Raw genomic sequence first — 26,809 nt, forward strand, 5'->3', positions numbered from 1 at the left:
GCTAGTAGGGTTGTCTGAGTGACTTGCACCTAAACATGAGGAGAAACTTTAAGGCATGAAGGGAGTTTCATCCCTAAAATATTTTACTTGGAAGGCAAGACATAGGGAAAGGCATCGAGGAAAACTAGATCAGTGTCTCTGAAGCTGCCCAAACCATACAAATTTTGAAGCTTGTCATCTGTGACAACCTGTGTCAACTCAAAACTCGAGTAACCCCCTGAATCACCACCAGTAGTCTAGAAAGTCAGCTTTTACTTCTCAATATTGGACAAATCCTTACCTATTTAAGCTTTAAAAGAGAATGATAGACACTTAATATTGTAGTCAACAAAAAAGAAATGTGTATCAGTTGAGAAGGAACTAGTCGAGCCAGGTGGGGCGGTCTGGTGGCAGACAACAAATTGGTAATAGTGGTAATGGTGCAGATGGAATAAAAAAGGTACTTGTAATACTAATTCTGTACCTTTAGACTTTTCTCTGCACCCCAGTTTGCATCTCATGTTCTGCCTTGGTATGTGTGTCGCTGAGTACCTGATCGAAAGGGGCATGGTCTGTTTCCACTACTTCCCTGTGGAGTCAGAGTGTCAGGTTTAGGTTGCCACAAATCACCTCCTCCTTCCTAGGGTTGGGTGAGGCACTGCAGCTAGCCAGGAGTCAGGCCGACAAAGTCCAAATGGCGCCCACACTCGGTGGTGCTGCCGTCCCAGACATGCGGTCTTATTACCATAATAGGAATCGCTTGACATGTCACTACCAACATTGGTCAGGTACAAATTTCTCGGATCTCCTGAGTACCTCGCACTAGCATGTCAAAGGTACCCTAATTACCTCTTAAATGGAGACGTCCATGGTAGGGAAAAATCCTCCTCAGCTAAATAGGAGGTACCTGTCTTAGTCTATAGGTCGTTCAAGCTTAAACCTTAAAATTATTCCCCATTTAGTGTTTCTAGCTCAGAATTTGCCCTTTAAAATATGGTAGAACTGCAGCCGGTGGTAATTCCATTAAATTGTAAACAACCTGTCACACAATATTTGCTTGCTAATGGGGATGGAGATGTTACTTTTGTCGTAGAAACACTTGATGCATATAGAACAGAAATGTTCAATGGCATGTGCAGCTGTAGATACACATGCTTTGCATAAGTCCTCCATCTAGCGTTGGGTCTGCAGTGTTACAGGTTGTTTTTGTTCAAAGAATCTTTTTGAGTCACAAGATTGAGTGACTCATCCTCTCGGTGATACTGTGCATTAGCATAATTTATTAGACTTTTTTCCTCTCCGCCGTCTGGTTCGGACGTATGTTCCTCCCACTCTGGTATTTCCTTGGCTTCCTTCTATTCCAAACTGTTCTCTTCGTCTTTCTTTTAGCTACAGTATTGTAATTTGCTCGAGTTTTCTATATATTTCACGGTTGGTCCGAATCACCACACCCGGAGCCGGGTTACCGCCCTTCAGAGTGTCTGCACCCATTCTCACGCCTAATCTTCTACGTGGTGCCGGACTGTGCAGGGCTAATGCAGTGTACCCAATTTCGTTTTTGTTCTCTATTCCACTTCAAATCCCTCCACACAGACCAACATCTGGTGTGCAATTTGTTTTGTTACCCTGACCACAACAAACAAACCTGCGACGCCAGCCTTCCTTTCGATCCAAGAAGATTCTCTGGGACCGAAGAGCTCTTAGGTTGGAGATGGCATCCAGAACACCAGAGAGACTCTGAATATCTTTGGGGAAGAACACGTGCAAGAGGGGCTGGAACAGGAGGAGGCCGCCTCTGTCAAAGATTCGGAGTCAGACATCCAATCCGACATTGAGAGCCAGCCAGTCACCTCCATTCAACCCGAGAGTAGAACAGCCCATACTCCCCATACAAAGTCTTTAAAGAAGCCCCAGAAACAGGTCGCCGGACCACCACTGTCTTCAGGCCATGGTTGGATCTAAAAATCACCTTCAGATGCCCTGACCTCTGGCTCTGCACCGAAAACAGCCACGACGTCTTTGGCATCGACCTTCGGCTCAGCAACATTCCATGCGGCCTAAGGATCGAGCAGATCCATCGACCCGAGCTCTTCATCACCGAGCAGAAAACCCTCTGCAATCACTTCAGAGCCTACAGCTTCAACTCGACACAAGAATTCCACTCCGAAAAACATAAGACTGTATCTTAGAGACTCCAGTCATTCCTCCGCAGCTACTTCACCAGTGGAGCTCGTCTTAGAAATAATGGACGCTTGTCAGTGCCATCTCCATATTCAAAAAGGAACGGCTAGAATAATTGCCTCCTCCCTTGTTCCAATCAAAAGGAAGCTCACTTTTGAAGAGGCCTTGGACACTGCTCCTTCCCCTCAAAAGGTCTCCAAGGACAGGGCTCCAGTTTGACCTCAGCCTTCTCCACCACACTTGCCCTGTGCTTCCTTCTACGCCTCCACCACCTCCCCAATCTCCAACACCACTTATTGAACCACAGTTTTTAACACAGGGTTCACCACCACCTCAAAGAAATGGTTTTGGCGACATGGCACAGGACATAGATGCATAGGATTCGTACCATCCAGATCCCATCCTGCCAAAACCCTGACTTATATTGAGCACTGCCATCACCACCTGAAGACACAACATCGTACCAGAAGGTCATAGCAAGCAGATACCACAATGTCCAGCTGCACACTGACTCTATTGAAGAGGATTTCCTCTTCGACATCCTGGCTACCACACATAAAGAGTCAGTTTTAACCCATGTTACCTGGCATGTTTAGACATGCCAATGTTATTTTTAAAGAAGCCTTAAGTCTTGGGTTATCACCCAGAGGGTGGATAAGAAATACAATGCAGCAATTACAGACCCTCTATTTATGCAGGCTCACATCAGCATGAAAACGTGCTAATAGTCAATCCACAGGAGATGGCACCCCCCCCAATAAGGAAATTAAAAAACTAGATGCAGTGGGAAAAAGAGTGGCTGCACAAGCTGCCAATCATTGGCATATCGCCAATTCACAGGCACTTTTGTCATGATACGACAGAGCCCACTGGGAAGAAATGGAGGATCTCCTCCAGTACCTCTCAGAGGAACATTGTAATAGAGCACAAGAGAGATTTTTTAGAGGGTCAAACCATCTCTAATAATTCCATTAGGTGTGCAGCTGATGCCGCAGATACCGCAACATGCGGTATTAACACCAGTATCATCATACGTAGGCTTGCTTGGCTTAAGTGTTCAGGATTTAAGCCGGAAATACAGCAGGCGGTCCTCAACATACCATTCGATAGGGAACACTTATTTGGCCTAGAAGTAGACAACACCATAGAAAAACTTAAAAAAGACTCAGAGACAGCAAAGGCAATGGGGCATTACTCCAAACACACAAAGTGGTAATTATAGTCGCCCACAATTCAGGAAAGGCTTCAACCCATTCTCTACTGAGCCTTCCACCTCTCAAAACAAACAAAGCTCCCATTTCTACAATAGAGGTTCCTTTAGGGCAGTGTTTCCCAACCTGTGGTCCGGGGACCCCTGGGGGTCCGCGAAGCCTCCTCAGGGGGTCCGCGACTGCTCAGAAAATAAACTAAAATTAACAGATTAGGTCCCCAGCTTTCAGTAATGGCCTAGTAAGGGGTCCCCGGATTCCAATAATGATTCAGTGGGGGTCCCCAGGTTCCAGTAATGATAAAGTGGGGGTCCCCAGATGTGAAAAGGTTGGGAACCACTGCTTTAGAGGATCCTACAGAGGTGCAAACAACAATGGCAGAGGAAAGGCATCCACCTCCAAAGGATCTACTTCCACTGCACGCCTATGACTACATCCACCACATCACACCTCTCTAGTAGGGGGAAGACTCAAAAATTTGTACCCACAATAGTCCGATATCACCACAAACCAGTGGGTTCTCTCAGTTATCCAACATGGTTATTGTCCGGAGCTCACTTCCACTCCACCAAATATTCCATCTCAATTTCACAAATTCTCACAAGAACATCTTACTCGAAGAGGTGCAATCCCTTCTTCTCTAAGGGGCTATAGAATCAGTCCCCTTCTCACAGCAAGGGTCAGTAGTATACTCCATATACTTCCTTATACCAAAGAAGAACGGGTCACTCAGGCCAATTCTAGATCTCAGACCACCAAACCTCTACATTATCTTGAGAATTTCCATATGGTAACTCTCCAAAATGTAATTTCACTGTTATAGCAAGGCGACTTTGACAGCTTTAGATCTGAAAAGGCATACTTTCATATTCCCATTCATCCAGCACACTGCAAATGCCTCAGATTTGTCATTGCGGGGAAACATTATCAGTTCAAGGCTTTACCATTTGGGGTAACAATTGTACCCAGGGTCTTCACAAAATGTCTAGCAGTAGTTGCTGCATACCTCAGCCATCAACACATTCCTGTCTTCCCTTACTTGTATGATTGGCTCATCAAAGCCAATACGTTCCAGCACTATCAGCGCCACACCCAGATCACAGTAGACCTCCTTCACACTCTGGGATTCACAATCAGCTTTCTCAAATCCCATCTCCAACCTTTGCAGATACAACCCTATTTTGGAGCAATTCTCAATACTCAGCTAGGGTTAGCGTATCCAAATCAAACTCAAATTCAAACTTAACAAACTTTTATTTCTCAGTTATAGGAAAACCATACTTACACAGTAAGGACAGTGATGCAGCGTCTTGCATTGCCATAGTTTCTCATGCCAGACTACACATGCGTCCCCTACAGCATTGTCTGTCTCATCAGCAGTCTCAGGCACGTTGGTCACCTCCAAGATCTAGTGTTGTTGGACTGCCAGACTCACTGTTCTCTGCAATGGTGGAATCCCACCAACCACTCCAAGGGTCAGCCCTTTCAGGACCCTGTGCCTCAGATTACTTTGCCTACAGATGCATCACAGACAGGTTGGGGAGATCACCTTAACAACCTCGCAATACAAGGTCTATGGGATCGCATTCAACAAACTTCACATATCAATTACTTGGAGCTGCAAGCAGGTTTCCTAGTAATGAAGGCTTTTCTGCCACAACTCTCCCACAAAGTGGTTCTAGTCTGTACAGACAACATGACAACCATATATTATCTGCAGAAACGGTTGGTGGGGGATGGGGGGAGGATTCTTCTCGTTGTCCCATCGTGCTCAGACAATATGGAAATGGGCAAATCACCAAATTCATTTAGTGGCAGTGTATCTCCCAGGCATGGATAACCAGTTTGCAGACCTCAGCAAGATGCAGCACCAAGTTCACGAATGGTAACTTCACCACAATTCCTTCACCAGCACTTTCAATAGTGGGGAACACCCTAAATAGACCTCTTCGCCGCCACAGAAAATACAAGATGCCAAGACTTCGCGTCCAGATACCCTCGCCAGTGCAAGGGCAATGCTCTATGGACGAATTGGTCAGGGATAGTTGCTTACACTTTTCCACCACTCCTACTCATTCCATTTTTAGTTTGCAAATAAAAAACAAACCTCACTCACCATGATCCTTGTATCTCCCACATGAGCACATCAAGCTTAATTCACAAATCTTCTGGATCCATCAGTAGTTCTGCACAAGAAGCTCCCCAACATGCCAGAACTTCTCACTCAAAATCAAGGACAGATCCGGAATCCAGACCCAAAAACCCTCAGCTTTGCGTTATGGCTCTTGAAGTCATAGTGTGGTTACTTAAATCTACCGTCAGAATGCATGGACATTTTGAAAGATGCACATAAACCTACAACTAGACAGTGTTATGCTGCAAGATGGAAACGTTTTGTATGCTACTGTTGACCTAAACATATAGACCCACTCAAAGCCTCAATCCAAGACATTGTTTATGATTTGATGCATTTACAAAAAGCAAACTTCGCATACTTATCTATTTGTCTTCATTTAGAAGCTATAGCTGCTGACCTCCAAAACAAACAACACATCTCTTTATTCAGAATTCCGGTTGTCAAAGCTTTCATGGAAGGTCTCAAGAGAGGCATTCCATCCAGGGTACCTTCAGCACTGTCCTGGAACCTTAATGTTGTCCTTACTAGGCTCACTGGTCCGCCTTTTGAGCCTATGCATACGTGCCCTTTACATTTTCTTTCATGGAAAGTGGCTTGTTTAGTAGTTAGCACTTCCCTAAGACGTGTAATTGAGCTCCAGGCTCTAACGTTAGAATAACCAGTCTTCCAATTACGCTTTGCTCGAGTAGGTCTCCGAACAAACCCTAAGTTCCTCCCTAAAGTAGCTTCACAATTCCATTCAGTTGAATTACCAGTCTTTTTCCCCATAACCAGACTCGGTTGCAGAGAGAACTCTTCACACACTAGCTGTTGAGGGCTCTCATGTATTGTATTGACAGAACCAAACAGCTTGAAATATCTAAACAACTTTTGTAGCTTTTTCAATGCCTTATAAACGCAACCCAATATCAAAAAATGGTATAACCAGGTGGCTAGTCAAATGTATTCAAACTTGCTATCCTAAAGCTAAATGGTAGTTACCTGTTCCCCCCTAAAGTACAGTCCACTAGGAAAAAGGATGCTTCTATGGCTTTTCTAGGTAACATCCCAATTGCAGACACATGTAAAGCTGCTACTTGGTCTACACCACATACATTTACTAAACACTATTGTGTAGATAGTGTAGCATGCCAACAAGCCTATGTTGGCCAACCAGTGCTCCGAACACTTTTTCATGCAACTCCAACTCCTACATGCTAGCCACCACTTATTTGGAGGGACTGTTTTACAGTCTATGCAAAGCATGTGTATCTACAACCATACATGCCATAGAACAGAAAATGTTACTTACCCAGTAGACATCTGTTAGTGGCATGTAGAGCTGTCGATTCACATCGAGGATGTAGCTTAGATTGTAGTTGGTCTGTTCCAGCATAGAGGGCGTTACCGTAGTCCAATGTACTGCTGACCAGGGCGTGGGTGACGTTTTTTCTGGTCTCAACGGGGATCCACTTGAAGATCTTGCGGAGCATGCAGAGAATGTTGCAGCAAGAAGAGGAGACTGTGTTGACTTGCTGAGTCATGTTGAGAGTGGGGTCCACGATGAAGCCTAGGTTGCGTGCTTGGGCGCGGTGCCTAGAGATTTGGGCAACCAGGAGTCATTCCAAGCTGAAGGGTTGGGGCCGAAAATGAGGACCTCAGTTTTGTCGGTGTTAAGCTTGAGGCGGCTTGATTCCATCCAGCTGGAGATGGCGTGAAGTCAGTTGTGGAGGTTGTTTTTTGCAGTAGTAGGGTCATTCGTAGGGGAGAGGATCAGCTGTGTCTCATCTGCGTATGATAGTATGTTGATGTGGTGTGTTCATGCGATGTTGGCGAGAGGGGTCATGTAGACATTGAAGAGCGTTGGGCTGAGTGAGGATCCCTGGGGGACGCCACAGATGATCCGGGAGGCTTCTGACTGGAATGGTGGAAGGCGGACTCTCTGGGTTCTGCCGGTTAGAAATCATGAGATCCAGTTGAGGGCTTTATCGCGGATTCCGGTGTTGTAGCGACGTGTACGTAGGGTGCGATGGCATACCGTGTCGAAGGCAGCGAAGAGATCCAGCACGATGAGTGCTGCGGTTTCGCCTTTATCTAGCACGATCCTTACGTCGTCAGTGGCAGCGATGAGTGCGGTCTCGGTGCTGTGATTTTTTTCTGAATCCGGATTGGGAGGTGTCGAGAGCCTTGCTGTCTTCTAGGAAACGGGAGAGTTGGGTGTTGACGACTTTTTCGATGACCTTTGCCGGGAAAGGGAGGAGGGAGATCAGCCGATAGTTCTTCGGGTCATCCGGGTCAGCCTTTGGCTTCTTCAGTAGTGCGTTGACTTCTGCGTGTTTCCAGTTTTCTGGGAAGGTGGCTGATTCGAAGGAGCTGTTGATGGTGTTGCAGACGTGGGGAGCGATGATGGTGCTTGCCTTGTTGAAAATGTGGTGAGGTCAGGGGTCCGCTGGGGATCCGGAGTGGATGGAGGCCATGGTGTGAGCGATGTCATCTTTGTTGGAGTCATTCCCCCCAAGGGTTCTACCAGTCTCTCAGTGGAGCTTAAACATAGACCTCACCAGACACCTGGATCCCCCTTCTGAGCCAATGCATTCCTGTCCCCTGCTATTCCTCTCATGGGATGTTGAATTCTTAGTGGCTATAACCTAACAGTAAAGTAGTATTACAGGGAAAAAACGTTTCTGCCAAAGGTTCTGTCTCCCTTTCATCTCAGACTGACTCTACTTGTGCAAATTAATTCACAACTTCAGAATGACTGTGTAGTACCTTCGACATTTCCAGTCATGAGCTATGAAGATATTTGAATGGTCATGCTTGAACTTAGGGACCACATTCAGAAGCAGAGGAAATGCATAAAGAAATACTTATGATAGGCTTATGAGAAATATATTCCCCCCAGGAATTGTAGTTCTGGTTACCTGGATGCGTAATTGAGACATTGAATTTTCTCCTGCGGTTAAACGTTTGGTGCTTGGATGATCCTGCAATGAGAGATGTTCGTAGTTCAACACCCATTCATGCTGTTCTGCTCTAGCAGGTGCCTGCTTAGATTATCCAACATTCAATTCTGTTGCTTCATTGCTGTGATGCAGATGTTCTTCGAAAAACTGCTGCAAGTTTTATACAATGCTCCACCAGTTCATCCTTGACAATACTTCTCTTGTTGCATGTGCCTCCACCACACATGTTATTTCTCAGTGCTAGCTTGAATTGTTATCTACTTCAGTGCTGGTCTTCTGGTTCACATTTCAGAGCGCTCCACAGGACTGCCACTCAGAACAACCTCCATCACTTGTGACACGCCAGGCTGATCAACTAAGACCTGTTTATTTTTACCAACTATACTTCACTACCAGTTTGCAGCCAAGACAAATGACACTGAAGTCCTTAGTGGTTTGCACGTATTGGACAGAGTTTGTACTTTCTTGTACATTTTCATAGCTAAAATACGTAAATGCCAAATATACTTTCTTAGTGCTCCCAGGTGGGGTTTTGCATCATGAGCCCCTGGTACCTGGGCTTATGATGGCATCATCAATTCACCTCTTTACATATAATTGTCTCATCTGTACATCAACATCTGTCCTCCTTGCTAGTGAACAGAGTAAAGGCTGCTCATGATTGCAGAATGAAGGCATTTAAATGTTTTACATTGATACAGGTTCTGCTGTTCTTTAAGGACAGGTAATATCTGATGTTACTATTAAGAAATGTAAGGGTACCAATTAGACAGGATAATTTGGTTGTGTTGAGATTCAAACTAGTCAGTGTCTTGCATCTGCTAGCTGCAAGCATTTATCTCACTGCGTTATTTTGCAGGCTTCAGGTGGCAACATTTTTCAAAACCACTAGCAATCTGAATAAGCATGCTGTTACTACAGAAGCAGTTATTAAGTTATTAAGAGATGCAGTTGATAATTAAAAGGCGGCCATAGAAAGATAGAAGGGAGGGAGTGAGGGGGGGAGGGAGTCGTCTAATATACACACTCTTAATACATTATTATTCCTTACATGGTAATCGCTCATAGAGACGATTGGTGCCTCTTTTCACATTCTTACCGGTGTTGCACCTTAATCCATAGCCACCCTAGGCAGAAAAGGGTTGACTTACAGATGCATGAGATTCACAGCCTAGGTCACTGGACAGTTTTCATCACATCATTAACAACAATAAAGTAGGCAAGAAATAAGAGAGTTGTTTGAGGGAAAGGTGTGATAAGCCCAGATTAAGATGTCCCTCTTCCAGTTGCTCGGACCTACACAGTGCACACTGAATGAGACATGAATAGCTGCGTTTCAGTGAAACTGACTTTGGGTTACTTGTGTTCTGGGGCCTGGCATTTCGGGCTGCACTGTTCCCATTGGAGGGGGGGGGGGGGGGGTGGGGGGCAAGACCTAATTAGACACAGCTGGGTCCATGTTGTGGTGTGCAAAATAACAATGGACTGGGATGTGGCCCGAGTAATTACCAGCGGCCGACAATAATTCAAGCATTCCAGCCATCACTTTTTTGTATACTTTCCTGCACGATCATTATGGCACAAACAGCAGCAGCAAGATTTTAAAAAGAAAATTGAGTACTTGAGTAGAAAATAGGCAGAAAACATAAAATAGCCGTCTGTACCTCGAATGGCCCTGCACACTGTGAAGGAGGGCAACACCTTGTACATCTCAAATATATTTACATTACTAACAAGATATATAGATGTCTGTCTTCAGAAACCTGCTGTAAGGGTGTTTTATTGTAAACAAGGTGGTGTTCCATTGCATTGATGATGGTGGCTTATAGCCCATAGATCCACAGTGAGGGGTCCTCACACCCTCAAAGAAATTGATTATACTGCCCCTGAGTAGTAGGAATGTAATCAGTAAGAAAGCAATTCATGAACCTATTTTATCTGAAATTAAATAGGGTGTTCCCACATGGAAATGTCTTTGGTCTCTCTCATTGAATGTATCCAACTATGCTAAGACGTACACAGAAACGTCCAAGTTGACCCTAGCTAAATGGGGCGTGAGCAGCGTCTCATATCACTTTCTGAATGGAGAACAGATCTTTCACACGGACAGCATGCATCTTACAAGCAGGGCAAGAACAGTGTTATCAACATGCTCTCTTTCTTGAGGGCACATCTGATTGGTACTTCTGTCTGCAAATTCCTCACCATGTGAATACCTTCAGGTGCCAGACTGGATCGTAAGATTTTTCTCAACAAGTCCCTCACAAACTAGTAGGCTGTGTCATGTGGCTCCCTGTCAACTCAGTCCTGCCCTGTAAGTGACATCAAGCCACATATATCCACCACCCCTGAGCACCGACGTCATTTGCTTTCTTTCTATGCTTTTTGACACATCTAGCACTTGCTCCCTTGTTTTCTATCACTTAAGCTCTACGTTGCTAAATACTGTCCTAAAGGAAGTAACCGGTGGTCACGCTTTCAGACACGTTCTCTTCCCCCCCACTCCAAGTTGTCATGTAAGTTGAAGTCCAAGAAGTTGAAACGTGGCTCCCCTGCTTCATGCCAAACTTGTCAAGGGAAGTCACGCAGATGTCAGCGTGCCTTCTGATCTCAGTCTCTCATGTGGATTTATTCCCCCCCGAACTCGTCCAATCCAACCTAAATTCCAGAGTCCATGGGCGATGCCGTAACAGGTCAAGCCTTCAAAGAGGACATGTATTGCATAGTCTGCACCATGGCAGTTCCGCGTGGCATACCTATGGGGCCCCAAGAATCTGAGGAGACCTCCAGTCAGTTCACTGCTGACACATCCTTCCCCCATCTGTTCCTGTTCCAGGGCTAACGCCTATCCCAACATCACCTGGTACCTAGATCCTTAACTGTTCCCTGTGCGTGAGTGCTGGCATCATTGCCAGAGAAAGATTAGATTGTCCTGCAACTCTGAACCCTCAACTAAAGTTGCTCCAAACTCAACCTCAGATACAACCCACACAACCATATTCAGACTCAGATGATACACTACCACTACGCTTCTGTGATCCAGAGCCATATGATGAGGGCGATCATGAGTCCAAGCTCTTTGAAGAGGAAATTATTTTTCTAGATTTACAAGATGCCAGTAGGTTAGACCCATCCCCTGACACTGGCATCAACTCTCCACCTGGCCCTTCTACAGAGCAATCCGCGCCTGTTGCTTTGGTTATTTTGGAGAGCTGTGGAAGTCCTTGATCTGCCTTCGGTCAAGGTGAAAACAGATGTCTTCACAATGGTCCTTCACCTTTTGCAGACAGTGATGGATACCTTAATGCATTGCTTTTTGAACTTTTTGTAAGCACAACAAAATGTTTAGAATGATAACCTTTCGCGACCCACACAGCTTTAACGGACATGAGGCTGTTAATTTTTTAATGTAGCTAAAGCATTGTGTGGTAACGCACTGTCATTTACAGACAGCATATTTTCCATTAAAATGGACACTAAATTTGGCACAGGCATATAGTGTTACTGATAAAAACTGTATTCCACGCAAATGGTATGTGGAAACTGGGTGTCTGAATATTTGTCATTTGTGCATCACCAAGTTAAGTGTCTTGATTTAGTTTGATCCTAATTTATTTCCTTCATACTTCCAAATCGCAAAAAGTGCTTCATTTTGCTTTTCAAATGTTCACAGTACATTTCTAGGTATTTCAGTCTTGTGTGTTACAAAAAATGACATCTCATTGCCTTTCCTTTCACTCACTGAACCTCAGCAAGATTAGCATATGTAAGGAAATGCCTCCTTGGCATGGTTGCCCCCTGACTTTTTGCCTTTGCTGATGCTATGTTTACAATTGAAAGTGTGCTGAGGCCTGCTAACCAGGCCCCAGCACCAGTGTTCTTTCCCTAACCTGTACTTTTGTATCCACAATTGGCAGACCCTGGCATCCAGATAAGTCCCTTGTAACTGGTACTTCTAGTACCAAGGGCCCTGATGCCAAGGAAGGTCTCTAAGGGCTGCAGCATGTCTTATGCCACCCTGGAGACCTCTCACTCAGCACAGACACACTGCTTGCCAGCTTGTGTGTGCTAGTGAGGACAAAACGAGTAAGTCGACATGGCACTCCCCTCAGGGTGCCATGCCAGCCTCTCACTGCCTATGCAGTATAGGTAAGACACCCCTCTAGCAGGCCTTACAGCCCTAAGGCAGGGTGCACTATACCATAGGTGAGGGTACCAGTGCATGAGCATGGTACCCCTACAGTGTCTAAACAAAACCTTAGACATTGTAAGTGCAGGGTAGCCATAAGAGTATATGGTCTGGGAGTCTGTCAAACACGAACTCCACAGCACCATAATGGCTACACTGAAAACTGGGAAGTTTGGTATCAAACTTCTCAGCACAATAAATGCACACTGATGCCAGTGTACATTTTATTGTAAAATACACCCCAGAGGGCACCTTAGAGGTGCCCCCTGAAACTTAACCGACTATCTGTGTAGGCTGACTAGTTTTAGCAGCCTGCCACAAACCGAGACATGTTGCTGGCCCCATGGGGAGAGTGCCTTTGTCACTCTGAGGCCAGTAACAAAGCCTGCACTGGGTGGAGATGCTAACACCTCCCCCAGGCAGGAATTGTCACACCTGGCGGTGAGCCTCAAAGGCTCACCTCCTTTGTGCCAACCCAGCAGGACACTCCAGCTAGTGGAGTTGCCCGCCCCCTCCGGCCAGGCCCCACTTTTGGTGGCAAGGCCGGAGAAAATAATGAGAATAACAAGGAGGAGTCACTGGCCAGTCAGGACAGCCCCTAAGGTGTCCTGAGCTGAGGTGACTCTAACTTTTAGAAATCCTCCATCTTGCAGATGGAGGATTCCCCCAATAGGGTTAGGATTGTGACCCCCTCCCCTTGGGAGGAGGCACAAAGAGGGTGTACCCACCCTCAGGGCTAGTAGCCATTGGCTACTAACCCCCCAGACCTAAACACGCCCTTAAATTTAGTATTTAAGGGCTACCCTGAACCCTAGAAAATTAGATTCCTGCAACTACAAGAAGAAGGACTGCCTAGCTGAAAACCCCTGCAGAGGAAGACCAGAAGACGACAACTGCCTTGGCTCCAGAAACTCACCGGCCTGTCTCCTGCCTTCCAAAGATCCTGCTCCAGCGACGCCTTCCAAAGGGACCAGCGACCTCGACATCCTCTGAGGACTGCCCCTGCTTCGAAAAGACAAGAAACTCCCGAGGACAGCGGACCTGCTCCAAGAAAAGCTGCAACTTTGTTTCCAGCAGCTTTAAAGAACCCTGCAAGCTCCCCGCAAGAAGCGTGAGACTTGCAACACTGCACCCGGCGACCCCGACTCGGCTGGTGGAGAACCGACACCTCAGGAGGGACCCCAGGACTACTCTGATACTGTGAGTACCAAAACCTGTCCCCCCTGAGCCCCCACAGCGCCGCCTGCAGAGGGAATCCCGAGGCTTCCCCTGACCGCGACTCTTTGAACCTAAAGTCCCGACGCCTGGGAGAGACCCTGCACCCGCAGCCCCCAGGACCTGAAGGACCGGACTTTCACTGGAGAAGTGACCCCCAGGAGTCCCTCTCCCTTGCCCAAGTGGAGGTTTCCCCGAGGAATCCCCCCCTTGCCTGCCTGCAGCGCTGAAGAGATCCCGAGATCTCTCATAGACTAACATTGCGAACCCGACGCTTGTTTCTACACTGCACCCGGCCGCCCCCGCGCCGCTGAGGGTGAAATTTCTGTGTGGGCTTGTGTCCCCCCCGGTGCCCTACAAAACCCCCCTGGTCTGCCCTCCGAAGACGCGGGTACTTACCTGCAAGCAGACCGGAACCGGGGCACCCCCTTCTCTCCATTATAGCCTATGTGTTTTGGGCACCACTTTGAACTCTGCACCTGACCGGCCCTGAGCTGCTGGTGTGGTGACTTTGGGGTTGCTCTGAACCCCCAACGGTGGGCTACCTTGGACCAAGAACTGAGCCCTGTAAGTGTCTTACTTACCTGGTTAACCTAACAAATACTTACCTCCCCTAGGAACTGTGAAAATTGCACTAAGTGTCCACTTTTAAAACCGCTATTTGTGAATAACTTGAAAAGTATACATGCAATTTTGATGATTTGAAGTTCCTAAAGTACTTACCTGCAATACCTTTCGAATGAGATATTACATGTAGAATTTGAACCTGTGGTTCTTAAAATAAACTAAGAAAAGATATTTTTCTATACAAAAACCTATTGGCTGGATTTGTCTCTGAGTGTGTGTACCTCATTTATTGTCTATGTGTATGTACAACAAATGCTTAACACTACTCCTTGGATAAGCCTACTGCTCGACCACACTACCACAAAATAGAGCATTAGTATTATCTCTTTTTACCACTATTTTACCTCTAAGGGGAACCCTTGGACTCTGTGCATGCTCTTCCTTACTTTGAAATAGCACATACAGAGCCAACTTCCTACAGCATATAATTCGTTTTACTTTTCTTTCTCCAACTTCAGAAAAAGAGGAATTTATAAATTCTAATCCCCATGTTAACAAATTAAAAGCACCAATTTGTCAGGAGGCATAGCCTTATATTTGACATCTGTCTTTAAAGAACAGCAAATGTGACAAGATAAACACAGAATTCAAAGTCACCTTCGTTTATTCCTTGGACTTTCGCAACCCAGGGTTTGGGAAACACTGCCTTAATGGACAGGGACTGGATCTTGCCTGCTTGTGAACAGGCAGATTGCTAGACAGCACAGACCTGCCCTGAGGGACTCATCTTTAATCCTTCAGCACCCTACTCCAGAGAGTCTTGTGGTGCAAACTTTCACAAGCAGGTCAAAACATAACTCTTTTCTCAGTGCACCTCTGGACAGAGAATCTAAACTGTTGGAGGCTTCTGGGGAAAGGATGTAATCCTCTGCCAACATGACTCTCTGCTCAGTTAACTCTAGTTGTCTCTTAGGCAGGTATATGCATGCATTATGAGACATAGTGACCAAGGTCTCGTCTGTTTGTTCCCCAATTGGCAATAACATTAGTAAATGGTACCCCTGGTCCCTAGGTCATGGGTACTACGGAAGGTCCCTAAGGGCTGCAGCATGTATTGTACCACCCTAAGGGACCCCTCACCACCCTCATGCAGACTGCCATTTCAGGCTGCATGACGTGGTGCAGACAAAAGTGAAAACACGACTGCAAACACTGCTTGGAATATATGTAGGTCACCTCTACAGCAGGACTCACAGCTCTAAGGTAGGGTGTATTATGCATGCATGGACATATCTGCATGAGCAGATATGCCTCTGTGATGTCAGCCTCTTTTCCCCAGACCTTACAAGTGAACAGGGAAACCATCTTGTACTGGGCACTTGTCAAAACGAGTTTGCCATCTACATAATGGCTTCACTGAAACCTGTGTGTTTGGAATCAAACACCTTGTATTAATAAACCCACACTGATTCCACTGATAGATTTGTTCCATTGATGGGTTTATTAATACATGCACCCAGAGAGTACCTTAGAAGTACCCCCTGAAACCTATTAGTCCTCTAGTGTGGTAGCTCACTGCTACAGTCCAGCCTTCCACCACAGACAGGTTTTTGACCACCTGCAAGTGAGAGCCCGTGCTCTTGGAGGCCAGAAACAATGCCTGCTCCAGAGGTAAGTGTTCACACTTCCTTCAGCAGGACAACTAGTGATTTAGCATACCAAGGCCAGGAACATCAAAGTTCCTGCACCTTTGATATGTGACCCTGGAATCCCAGGACCTACAGGATGCCACCCCTTGCAATGAGGCCCATTTGGCACATGGTCAGTTGGGAAACTAGCTATGCTAGGAGGCGTGGAATACACCCATGTCAGACACACTCCTAAGGTGAGCTGCCTGATGTACCCCTCTTTAGGAAAATCCTGCCATCTTGGTGATGGTAGAATAAGAACTCTGGGATAGGGTTATGCCCACACTCCACAGAAAGTTGTCCTATAGCAGGTGTAGTGACCCCAAGGGTACATTGGCTCCTACCCTTCACTCCCTATGATGCCCCTAAACCTAGTATTTATGGGAGCTTCTGGTAGAAGGAAAGCAGATTCTGCTGACCTAAGAAGACTGAGGACACCGAAGAGTTGCGAAAAGCAAGAACTGACTTGGCCCCAACCCTGCCGGCTGACTTGCCTGCTGTCCTCGACAATTGCGCCAACGTTGAATCATCCTGCTCTGCCTCCAAAAGTACTGCCAGCACTTCCAAGAGCCACCAGCATCTCCCATGGAGTAGCTAAGCCTCTCCCCTGCAGGCACCCAAGAGGAACTGAGAGAGCCCCAGACTGTGGAAAACCCAGCACCAAAATGCACCACTACACCAAAGCCCTGCAGCACGCGTTGAGGTGGGCCAACAGTGCCAACGAGGTCCTGAGACCCTCCAAAGCTGAACCCCACCTTATGTTTGGCCAGATTGGTTCCCCAGTCGCCTCCTGCAGCCTCTTGTTTGCAGGAACCAAGAAACATGAGGAGTCTTTAAGACGCAACCCCACCAGACAAACCACCACTGCACACGTGCCCCCCAGCCTGAATTGCTGTGGACCAATGTGCAGCCCTGTGTGCCTAAGACCCTTGAGACCTGAGCCCCGCTTTGGTTTCAGCAGGACTGGTCACCCAGTCCCAACTTTCACCCTCTTTTCCTCAGGACCGTTTTCCATTAAAGTGAATGAGGCACCTGACGCTGTACAGCACCTCTTTACCCGACACTCCAGTGCCTCCAAAGTGACCTGTTGGTGCTGCCTTGGACCTTGCCCCCATACTTACATTAACTCCAGAAGAACAGTCCTGTAAGTCGTTGCCAAGTAGCCATATGCAGTATATGTTTCTTTCCTATAGGATAACATTAGGGCACCCAACACTGAATAGCATCTCTGCACCAGAATACCCCAGAGCCGACCATGGTGACCTCTCGGTGCTGCCTTGGATCTTGCTCCCTTGGCCCATACTTGCCTTAACTCCATAAAAACAGTCCTGTAAGTTGTTGCCAAGTACCCGTATGCAGTATGTTTCTTTTTCAATAGGATAACATTACTGCATTAAAGTCAATACAAGTGTATTTGCTGTACACTTCAAAACTGCTAAATTAAAAAGTACTTACTCAAAAACCAAGTTCTTAGTATTAAAAAATATATAAAAATGTTATTTTTCTAAATTGATGTGGATCTCCTTATTGAGTGTGTGTCATTTATTGCCTGTATGCAGCAAATGTCTAAAACTCCCCTTTGATTAGCCTAAGCCGCTGAACCACAAATGGAGCCTTTGGGATTTTGAAAGAAAGCCCTATCCACTACTAAGGGGATACCTAGACTCTTTACACAGCATACCTCTTTTTGTAAACTATATAAAGAGCCAACTTCCTGTAGTCCGGTCCCATTTTTGTTTTTAGGACAGACTAACACAGCAGTCAGTGCCTACGGGATCAGGCGTGCCAGTTACACCCCAAGGTGCGCAAAGTCTCTTCCGAGATTGTGTAAAACTCTGGCACGATCTAGTTGCCACTGCTGAGAACTCGCAAAGTCAGTAGTTCTGCGCATTGGCGTTTCCTAGCCATCTCTCACTAGGAGATAAGTTATACCTAGCTTGCTAGGAGATGTTCCACCTAGGGTGGAACTCTGGACTCCTGTATGCCTTCCCATTGATACCTGTTTTGCCCAGAGTTCTGAAGATGATCAGGACTGAATAGCCCAAGTCCGGGACTAGGCAAAGAGAGTATGGTATCCAGAGCTCCTAGACTTGAGCATCTGTCATCCGATCAGGCTGCCCCTCCAAGAGGACCTGCTGTTGCAATCTCCATCTTCATGCTTGGAAACGGAGAAGTGACAGCTGAACACCTTCACCCTTCCTCTGGAAATGGTTGATATCATGTTGGCAGCTAAACATCCCGCAACAAAAACTGTTACAGCTGTCAATGGGATAAATTTGTGGTTTCATGACGAACATGCCAGATTGACACCCCACACCAGATCAAGTTATCTGTCGTTTTGTTGCCCTTTGCCTGCCACAGCTTTGGGCACGTAAAAGGGTATGTTTCAGCCTTTCAACAGTTGCCAGATCTGTCCTCATCAAATCACTAGTTATGATTCATTATTTTCTGTTTTAAAGGCCTACAAAACGTGTTTCTTCTTCTCTACTTTTGTCATGCCACAATGGTACCTTAATTTGATCCTCACATACTTGATTTGCACTCTTTGAGCCCTTTTACAGCTACCCTTTGCGGTTTTTCTCCCTCAAGACAGTGTTCCTTGTCACCATCACATCTGCGTCACGAGTCAGGGAGCTTCTGGGTCTCTAAGTTCACCCACCATGTACCACCACCTTCCCAGACAGACTGGTCCTGTGGACACAAGCTTTTTGCTTTTACTTCGGTCATACCAGAGAACACCAGGTGGACGATCAGCTGTTTGTGGGGTTCGCTGGTGTGTGTGAATTCTGACAGGTCTCAAATAGCCCTTCTCATTAAACCATCCTATTTTGGTTGTTTCTTACTGGAACATTGAAAAAGTTTCCTCACCTCTGCTAAGCATTTTGGCATGACACAGTTGCCACTGTTACTAAAACGACAGGCTTTGTGTTGGTATGTTTTTTCAGTTTTAAGTGTAAGAGGAACGTTTATTTTATTTTTATTTTCAAAGCATAGTGGTGTTGTCAGCCAGATGGCCATTACGTATTAAATTTGATTGACAGGATTATTTTAATACTTGCAAGTGCTACCCCCTAATGTTCTCCGGTTTAAAATGATTTATTTGAAATCATGTTACTTTAAAAATATTCGTTATGGAAGAGATTACATTGCTTATGAACGCAGAGCAATTGCCTACAATGGATACCTAGAATCGCAAGGAGCTTACTTTTCCTCTCGATTCTGGGGAGACAATTTGACTTGCATTGTCAGGTACTCTATATGGGAATCTCAAACCTCCAAAAGGAGCTTATTTTGGTTTCTGGGTGATAGATGGTAGGCCACCCTTGCAGTATGATCTTTTAATACCACCAGACTAGGCATTGCACTGTGGCCGAGCTAGTGCAGTTTTAGCCATGCTTTCTGGCACTAATGATCCTCCAAACATTCCTGGGGAGACCCTGTGTAATTTAGCACCGCTCCTAAATGTTGAGCACATTGGGTGGTAATACGAGTTAAGTTGTCTTCATTGTCATGGTGACCCTGATTCTGTAGATCTTTTGTTACTTTTAAATCCTGAAATATTTTTTAGTGCAAGAGTACCTTGAGGAGGAAATAGTAAAGTTGGGGGGGCAAACAAATATTACCTTGTGAAGAAGACACTGCAGTGGCAGCCAGGCATTGTGATAGGACTATGGGGCTGGTTTCAGATTGAAGGGAATCACTCTGCATTGGTAATGTTTGTTTCCACTTCTGAATCTTGAGAACTGTCTGTGTAGTGTGAATAGGAGAACCTAAAAATATTTATCTTTTAGGTCCTTTGCACATATCCAGTCCCAGTATTGTAGATAAAGGGAGCTTTTGGTATAGGTTAACAGCCTAAACCTCTTTATACATGTTTTGCTGTAGTCTTGAGGTCTAGGATATGCCAGAATTCTTGGAGCGGTCTGCTTTTCCTTATTAGGAAGTAGAGGAAAATTATTCAGCCCTTTTGGTGCAATCTAGGGCAGAGATCCAGGAGGTGTAATTTTGTACCCACAGAAGCAGATACACTTCAAATAGTGGACAACACTTTCCAGATTCTGGATAAAGATAGATCCTGTCTTTTTATACTGCTTGTTCTGTTAGCAGTGATTGACTTGGTTAACCATCCCACCCTCCTTATACTAGTTGAAGAACGTGGTGACAAGTCAGTACTCACCTGGTTCTACTTGTATCTTCAAAATAGAATCCAACAAATAAAACTCTGGCTCTGTGTCACCCTTTCACCTCCAGCAAGGAAGTACAGAGCTCCATCCTCGCCCCTACCCTTTTCCTCTTCTACATTTAACCTCTGAGCTTGTCTAATAAAAAATGAATATCTAACTCTATTTTTCTGCTGACACATAGCTCGGTTTGAGAATTTCTTTCTGTGGAAGACATGGGCCAATTATCTTCAGTCATTCAGTCGTGGAGGTCTGTCACAGTCTGAGGACTCAACCTGATAGACATTTCCTGCCTGAAAACCCATCCAGTATTAAAATTCTTCAAGTCTGGCTAAATCTCTACAATCAACAGAACAAAATCCATGTGTTTCACAAAAATCTAAACCTTCAAGCTCTCAATGCAGTGGTAAAAAGCGTACAGTTTCAGCTGAGTTTGATCAAAGAAATACTGCACCACTGAAGAGGACCTCCAAGCAGTGATACAATCTTTAGTTCTACAGCAACTCACTATACACTGGCCTGCCCGACATCCAAGTAGCCCTTTGAAAAGTTGTTCTGCATGCAGCAAGTAAGTAGCCAGTTAAGTAGCTGGCAGCAGAAGATTTGACCATATCTCGCCTATACTAGTCACCCTTAAATGGCTCGCAATTGAATCAAGAAGCATCTTCAAACTAGTTTGTGCTATCCTCAAATCATTACACTTTGGTTCTCTCAAGTACCTCATGCAAAAATTGGCCATCTCAGGTACCCTATAAGCTGTCATCAAAAATGTTTTTTAAAAAATTACGCAAAACCTAGTGCATACCTGTTGCTTGTTACTTTCTGCCAAGCCAGAAGATGATTAGAGAGGTGACCAAGTGTTGTTTGCTTTCCAGCAGTTTTCGGCAGTAGGATTAAAAAACATGTTGCCTGCCACTTCGATACTCCTTAATCTGACCCTTAGAAAAATCCTATTTCATGGGTCTCAGCTTGCAACATGTTTTTTTTTATCCTCTGCATGCCAGACAAAAAGAGGAGAGCCTATGAAGCAAGGTCCAGAATCTTTCGCTCTGTCAGGAAATAACGCAGTGACATGCACCCGGGAAATGAGTTTCATTTAAACAGTGTCTAGATAAGCCAATTGTGTTCTCTCATGCAATGCCCCACTTCCTAATTTCTTGAAAAACCTTTGTTTTGCTTTTGACAAGAACGCCACATTTGTTGCATAGAATACCACAAAGCAGGTTCCTCCAGGACAGTACAGCAGTCCAGCTCACTGTGAAAGCTGATGTTCAGAATACCTTCTTTTATGAAGTCAGTCCATTCTTCTGCTTCCTTTAACTGGTGGAGCTTGGCATGTAGAGCCTAGTGCATAGTACTACTACTAGTTGCTTCTTGTACCAGGGAATGTTTAGGTAGGTTTTCCTTTAGGAATTTGGGTCATATTCTGTAGTTTTTTGTAGTAAGATGTTTCTTCATAGAGATAGCAAACTAGGGAATCAGAAAAGTATCCCTGACCGATTCTGGTAGACAAGGCTTTAGAGGAATGATGGTTCTACCCGGTTGCTTTGGTTGGAAAGTTGGAGTGCATTCACGTCTGAACTACTGTGAAAAGTGGCTTTTTTTTATCAAGCTTCTTTGTAACAACATCAGTAATTTCTTGGAAAGCTTCCAAGTTATCATCTGTGATTGGAACAGAGTGGCAATTTTGGAAAACGATCTTGCCAGTACGAAGAAGCGTCAATGCCTGCTATCATGTCGTGGAGTTGTGTGTATCATTTACTGTTTTCTTCTACGGCACTGTCCTCACAAGCATGTTGTTGACTCTCCTCTCTCCGTTTCTTGTTGTGGCGTATTCTCAAGATTGTATGTTTTTTTACTGCAGTTTGTAATCGCAAACACAATAAAGGATAGTTAAATTTTACATAGCTTATACTGATAGCTGAATTGCCCTCAAGAAAGTCCTCTCGGCTTTCGATGTGAAACATGCGAGTAGTGGGAGCAATCCTACTTCTGCCATTGCGCTATTATTTTGGCCTATACATGCCAGCAGCATAAGACCGAGGACAGGTGTGAGAGTGGGCCTTAATCTGCAAGTGTGATAACTTGATGGTTCTAGGATCCTATTATAAACCTTGTGGGAATTGCGTAGTGGTGTTGAGAGAAAAGCTCCTTTATGAAGCCTCTGCATAGTAACCTGGTAATATATTAGAGCTTCTTTGAATTTTCCCCAAAATCTGTTTGCTTATTCAGATCCACTTTTTTGCTTTCTTTAACCTTCTTTGATTTTTGTAAGCAATTAAATAAGATTGCAAATGTTGCTACAACATTTTATTAGGTTAGCATAGCTGGTGAGAGGTTATGTGAAACAATAAGGTTTGTTTTTCAATGGGTAGCGCCTAACAGCGTTTATCACACCTGCCCATAATACCCTGGATTTGAGAAGTTGTCCTTCATTTCTAGGTCATAAGTGTGTGTGTGGGCCTACACTTGTAGAATTGTCAACAGATTTCATTACTAACAAATCATTTTTATTCTAAATATGTACCAAACATATACTGAAAAGATTCCAAAATGTATAAGTGTCCAAATGTTTAGAATGCAAATACCAGTCAACCAGTGACTGCTATGGAGTTAAATCAAGCAATATTTTAATTCTGTTACATACATTTAGACCATCTCCCTTGCATTCTGTTTAAAATTACAATTAAAAAAAATAGATCTGTGTATTAAGATTTTTAAATTGTAAGATGGTTTTCCTTTTTCTTTTTCTTTTTCATCAAACAGCCATGGCTAGACAACAAACATACAGTGTTTGGACGAGTGACGAAAGGGATGGAAGTCGTTCAGCGGATCTCCAATGTGAAAGTCAACCCCAAAACTGACAAACCGTACGAAGACATTAGCATAATTAGTATCACTGTGAAATAATTAAAGAGAATTTTATAAATTTTGATATATCTTTAATGTTGAATTTTAGATCCATTCTAAAGTTTTTTATGTGTTTTTCATTTACGCGCTCTGCTCAGGAAAGCTACAGGTCTGCACCAACTACTACACCAAGTCTTCTGTTGTTCATGCCATGCAAATATCAAGTGATTTTGTTTAATAATTTGTAAATTAAGAAATAAAACCTTAAACCTGTATATTGATGTACTGTTTATTATGTCCCTAATGCATTAAGTCCCTAATTCAGTATAATTAACATTCATGTTTCTGACATAGTATAGGCGAAGGAAGAAAGTAGCTTCATGTAGGTCTGCTTCTTCTGGAAGCAAGCATCATGTTTAACAAGGTTTCCTTTTTGGGCTGCAGTGTTGTCAAAATGTAATATCTGCCAATGCCCAAATAACTGTAAACTATCTAGCCCACAAGGGCCACATCTTTGTAGAGGCTATTTGGCAAAAAGGGTGTGGCATTGTCATCCTATCTAATGAGCCAGTGGCTAACATCTCCACATCGTAACACCCTACTTTTCTGCAACAAGGTTATGGATGTAAAGCTTGAATTAATCTCAACCACTGTGCATTCGCTCGGCACCACATCCCAGTCCATTGTTGTTTGTCCACCAAGCAATCTCAGTTCGAAGCCAGCCATAAGCAAGTCAGTCTTGACCCTGCTCCAGTAGGAACAGTCCAAACTTTCAGCCCAGGTCTTCCATAGACCGAAACACAAGTGACCCAAGACAAGTTTCGCCCAGATTAAGGCTCATCATTCTGGGATAGCTTGTTTTTAGTGGCACAGTGAGCACAGGACCCACGTCTGGGTGTTCCTTTCGAACTTAGGACATCAACCACAATGGCAAGGTTGATGGATGAAATGTTTGCATTAATGTCAGCCATGACAATCACTCAAGCCACATCACAGTCCTTTCTTTTCCACCCACCATGCCACCTTACTTTGGACCAAAGTATATGCAAATCAGCCTTGACCCTGCTCCAATACGAACAGCCCAGTCTGGGTCCTCCCTGAACCAGAACACAAGCAACTCAAGACCAGTTTCGCCCTCATTAAGACTCATATGTCGGGTGTAACTTGGTTTCAGTGGCACAGTGAACACAGGACCCATGGCTGGGCTGTTGCCTCTTTTTCACATATCACTCTTGTGCTTTTAAAAAAAAAAAAGCTTTTTCCCATTCGCCCATTTTTTGCCATTGCTTACATCCTCACCTTGTTAGGTTTTGCCTGCATGCGTGTGCAAGCAAGATCTTTTGTGAATAAAAAAAAATGTTAAAAGGGAATTAGAACCTGCTCCTTACTTACTTGCACTTAGTCCAACGTTGCTCTAATTTAAATGCTTCTGGTTGGTCAGCGAGTCATGTGCTTTCATTTCCTGCTCTCTCCTTTGCCGTCCATGCTGTCGTCTGGAGCCTGGACCAAGTGCTCCTTCTGGTCACTGGCTACTGACCTGTGATGGTACTTTTTAAAATGTGTTTACAAATGAGCACTCCATCTGCACTCTGTTGTGTTTTAACTTCTACACTTGCACTCCTGACCAGCTCTGACTTGTCTCCTAACCTCTCACCCTCCTCCCATTTCAGTTTGTTCCATGATTCAAGCACCCATGTCTGATGCTTAATTCTGGGTCGTTCCAGCCTCACTACAACATACCAGGGCAAAGGTGCTTATATTAGGTCACACCTTCTTTGTGGTACTTATGTATTTGATGGGGGTGTTGCCAGTGTGCCCTAAAAAAGCATGGAAAGCTGATGTTGAGATCTGAAAGGAATTGAGGACTAAGGGCTGCTTCTGTATTTTTGTGCTTTACCTGACCCAAGCTTTGCTGCTCAGATAATGGAAACATATTTATGTAGAGGCAGCATTGCCCTTTCATGCTATTTGCAGTCATATAAAGTGCTTTCAGACAGTGAATAAACTGCATGCACGGCAACCAGCAGACAACCAGAACGTAGTGCAGAGAGCCATGCTTTAATTGCAGTGCCACTCAACCTTAAAATTATCTACTGTGCAGGAGTGGGCATGGAATAGTTTGTACAGGTATTCTTACCACATATACTTTGCTTCACACATTTTCTATAGTATGGCCAAAGTTTATTTTAAGGCGTGTTTCTTTTAGCCTGGGCACAGTTGTGTTTTTACTGGCAACAAGAGCAGTAGTCAACAGCACTTCTGTGGATACTAAATACAAGGCGGATTGCTCTTGAGTCTCACAATCTCACGATTTATATTGTTGCTGAAGACCTTTTGTGTTACTTTTTTTAATTTTATTTTTATTCCTTCAGGTTTCCCAGGTATGCTGGAATTTCTGCTGATTTCTGCAATTGGTGCTGTTTTTCCACTTTAAACATTTTACTTTAAGCAATATCGCATAGCGGCTCAACTGCTATGCAACATGTAAAAAAAGATTGACAAAACTAAGATTTTGCATAGGCCAAACCTATTGGTTTTGCCAACGCTTGTTTCCTTTTGTGCTCTTTGTCCATTTGGTCTCACCTGCACTTTTCCTCATTTGTCTCGCTCCTCTTGATCTTCTGCAGCTTTCTTTTTTTTATATTTTCCTCCTTTCGCACCCTTCCCCCCTCTGTTCTTCCCACCTTTTTATTCTACATCACACATACACCTACTTTCCTGCCATTTGTCTCACCCATCTGACCCCCCCCCCCCCCCCCGCCGCTGGATCTCCTTGCCACCTCCACGACCTACTTCATGGCAGATGAACCACTGTGTGCCAAAGGCAAGCCCATCTATGCCCCGCCCTCTCCCAGCACCAGGACCCCAGGCCGCCCTCCCACCCAAATGCTACTCGGCCACTGACCTTGGTGCTCTGAACACCAGACGTCCTTCACCACACTGCTTCCATTCTTCCCCCCTCTAACGCTAAAGATGCTTTTCCTGCGCCACCTGCTCCTTCTGTGCTTTCTATGGCAGCAACCCCTGCACACACCCCTCCACCTCTCCACCTCTCCCTGCTCTCATACTGGCAGCCCACACAATACCCCATGCACAACTCAACCTCTACCCTGACTTACCTCCTTCTGAACTCTCGCTTGATCGTTAGAATATCCATTGAAGTATAATTGTGGGGCCTCCTACCCAACCACTCTCTAGACCTCTTCTTCCTGACCGAACTGTAGCTCATCTCGACTTCAGCCCCCAACATCGCAGTAGCAATCTGCCCCGATTTCAAGATGGCAAGACAGGCCAAGACGTGCAAACTCCGAGAACTAACCATCATCATCACAAAGAATACATCTACCACTTCGCCTCTGCAAGCTCCAGCTACCTCCTAGAACACCTGACCTGTAACCTCCACGCCTCCAGCAACAACACTGTAGGGGAGGGGTGGGGGGGGATAGTAAGGCTGTTCTACCAATTTCCCGACCTGAGATCCACCTTCAAAAACACCATCACAGACTTCATTGCCCCACTGGTGTTTGACTCCATCTCCTTTAGCCTCCTATGTGAACTCAATTTCCACCTGGAAGACCACACCGACTAAAACACCAACAACCTCCATAGGACCTAAGTACATACTCACCCAATGGAAGAAGGACCTCCCCGCAAACCACACTGCCAGACTAC

At 45.0% G+C, this 26,809-nt stretch overlaps 1 protein-coding gene across 1 annotated transcript in view; it reads left to right on the top strand.

Annotated features, from left to right (window-relative positions):
* The window catches only part of PPWD1 (peptidylprolyl isomerase domain and WD repeat containing 1), a 299,399-nt gene extending 275,987 nt beyond the window's left edge, over window positions 1-23,412 (top strand). Inside the window, exon 11 of the mRNA XM_069222759.1 lies at window positions 23,054-23,412. Coding sequence (XP_069078860.1) covers window positions 23,054-23,197 — 144 coding nt within the window. The 3' untranslated portion in view covers window positions 23,198-23,412. The remainder of the gene's footprint in view (window positions 1-23,053) is intronic.
* Window positions 23,413-26,809: the final 3,397 nt, after the last annotated feature.

This window comes from Pleurodeles waltl, chromosome 1_1 (genome assembly GCF_031143425.1).
Source record: "Pleurodeles waltl isolate 20211129_DDA chromosome 1_1, aPleWal1.hap1.20221129, whole genome shotgun sequence".
Classification (NCBI taxonomy): Eukaryota; Metazoa; Chordata; class Amphibia; order Caudata; family Salamandridae; genus Pleurodeles; species Pleurodeles waltl.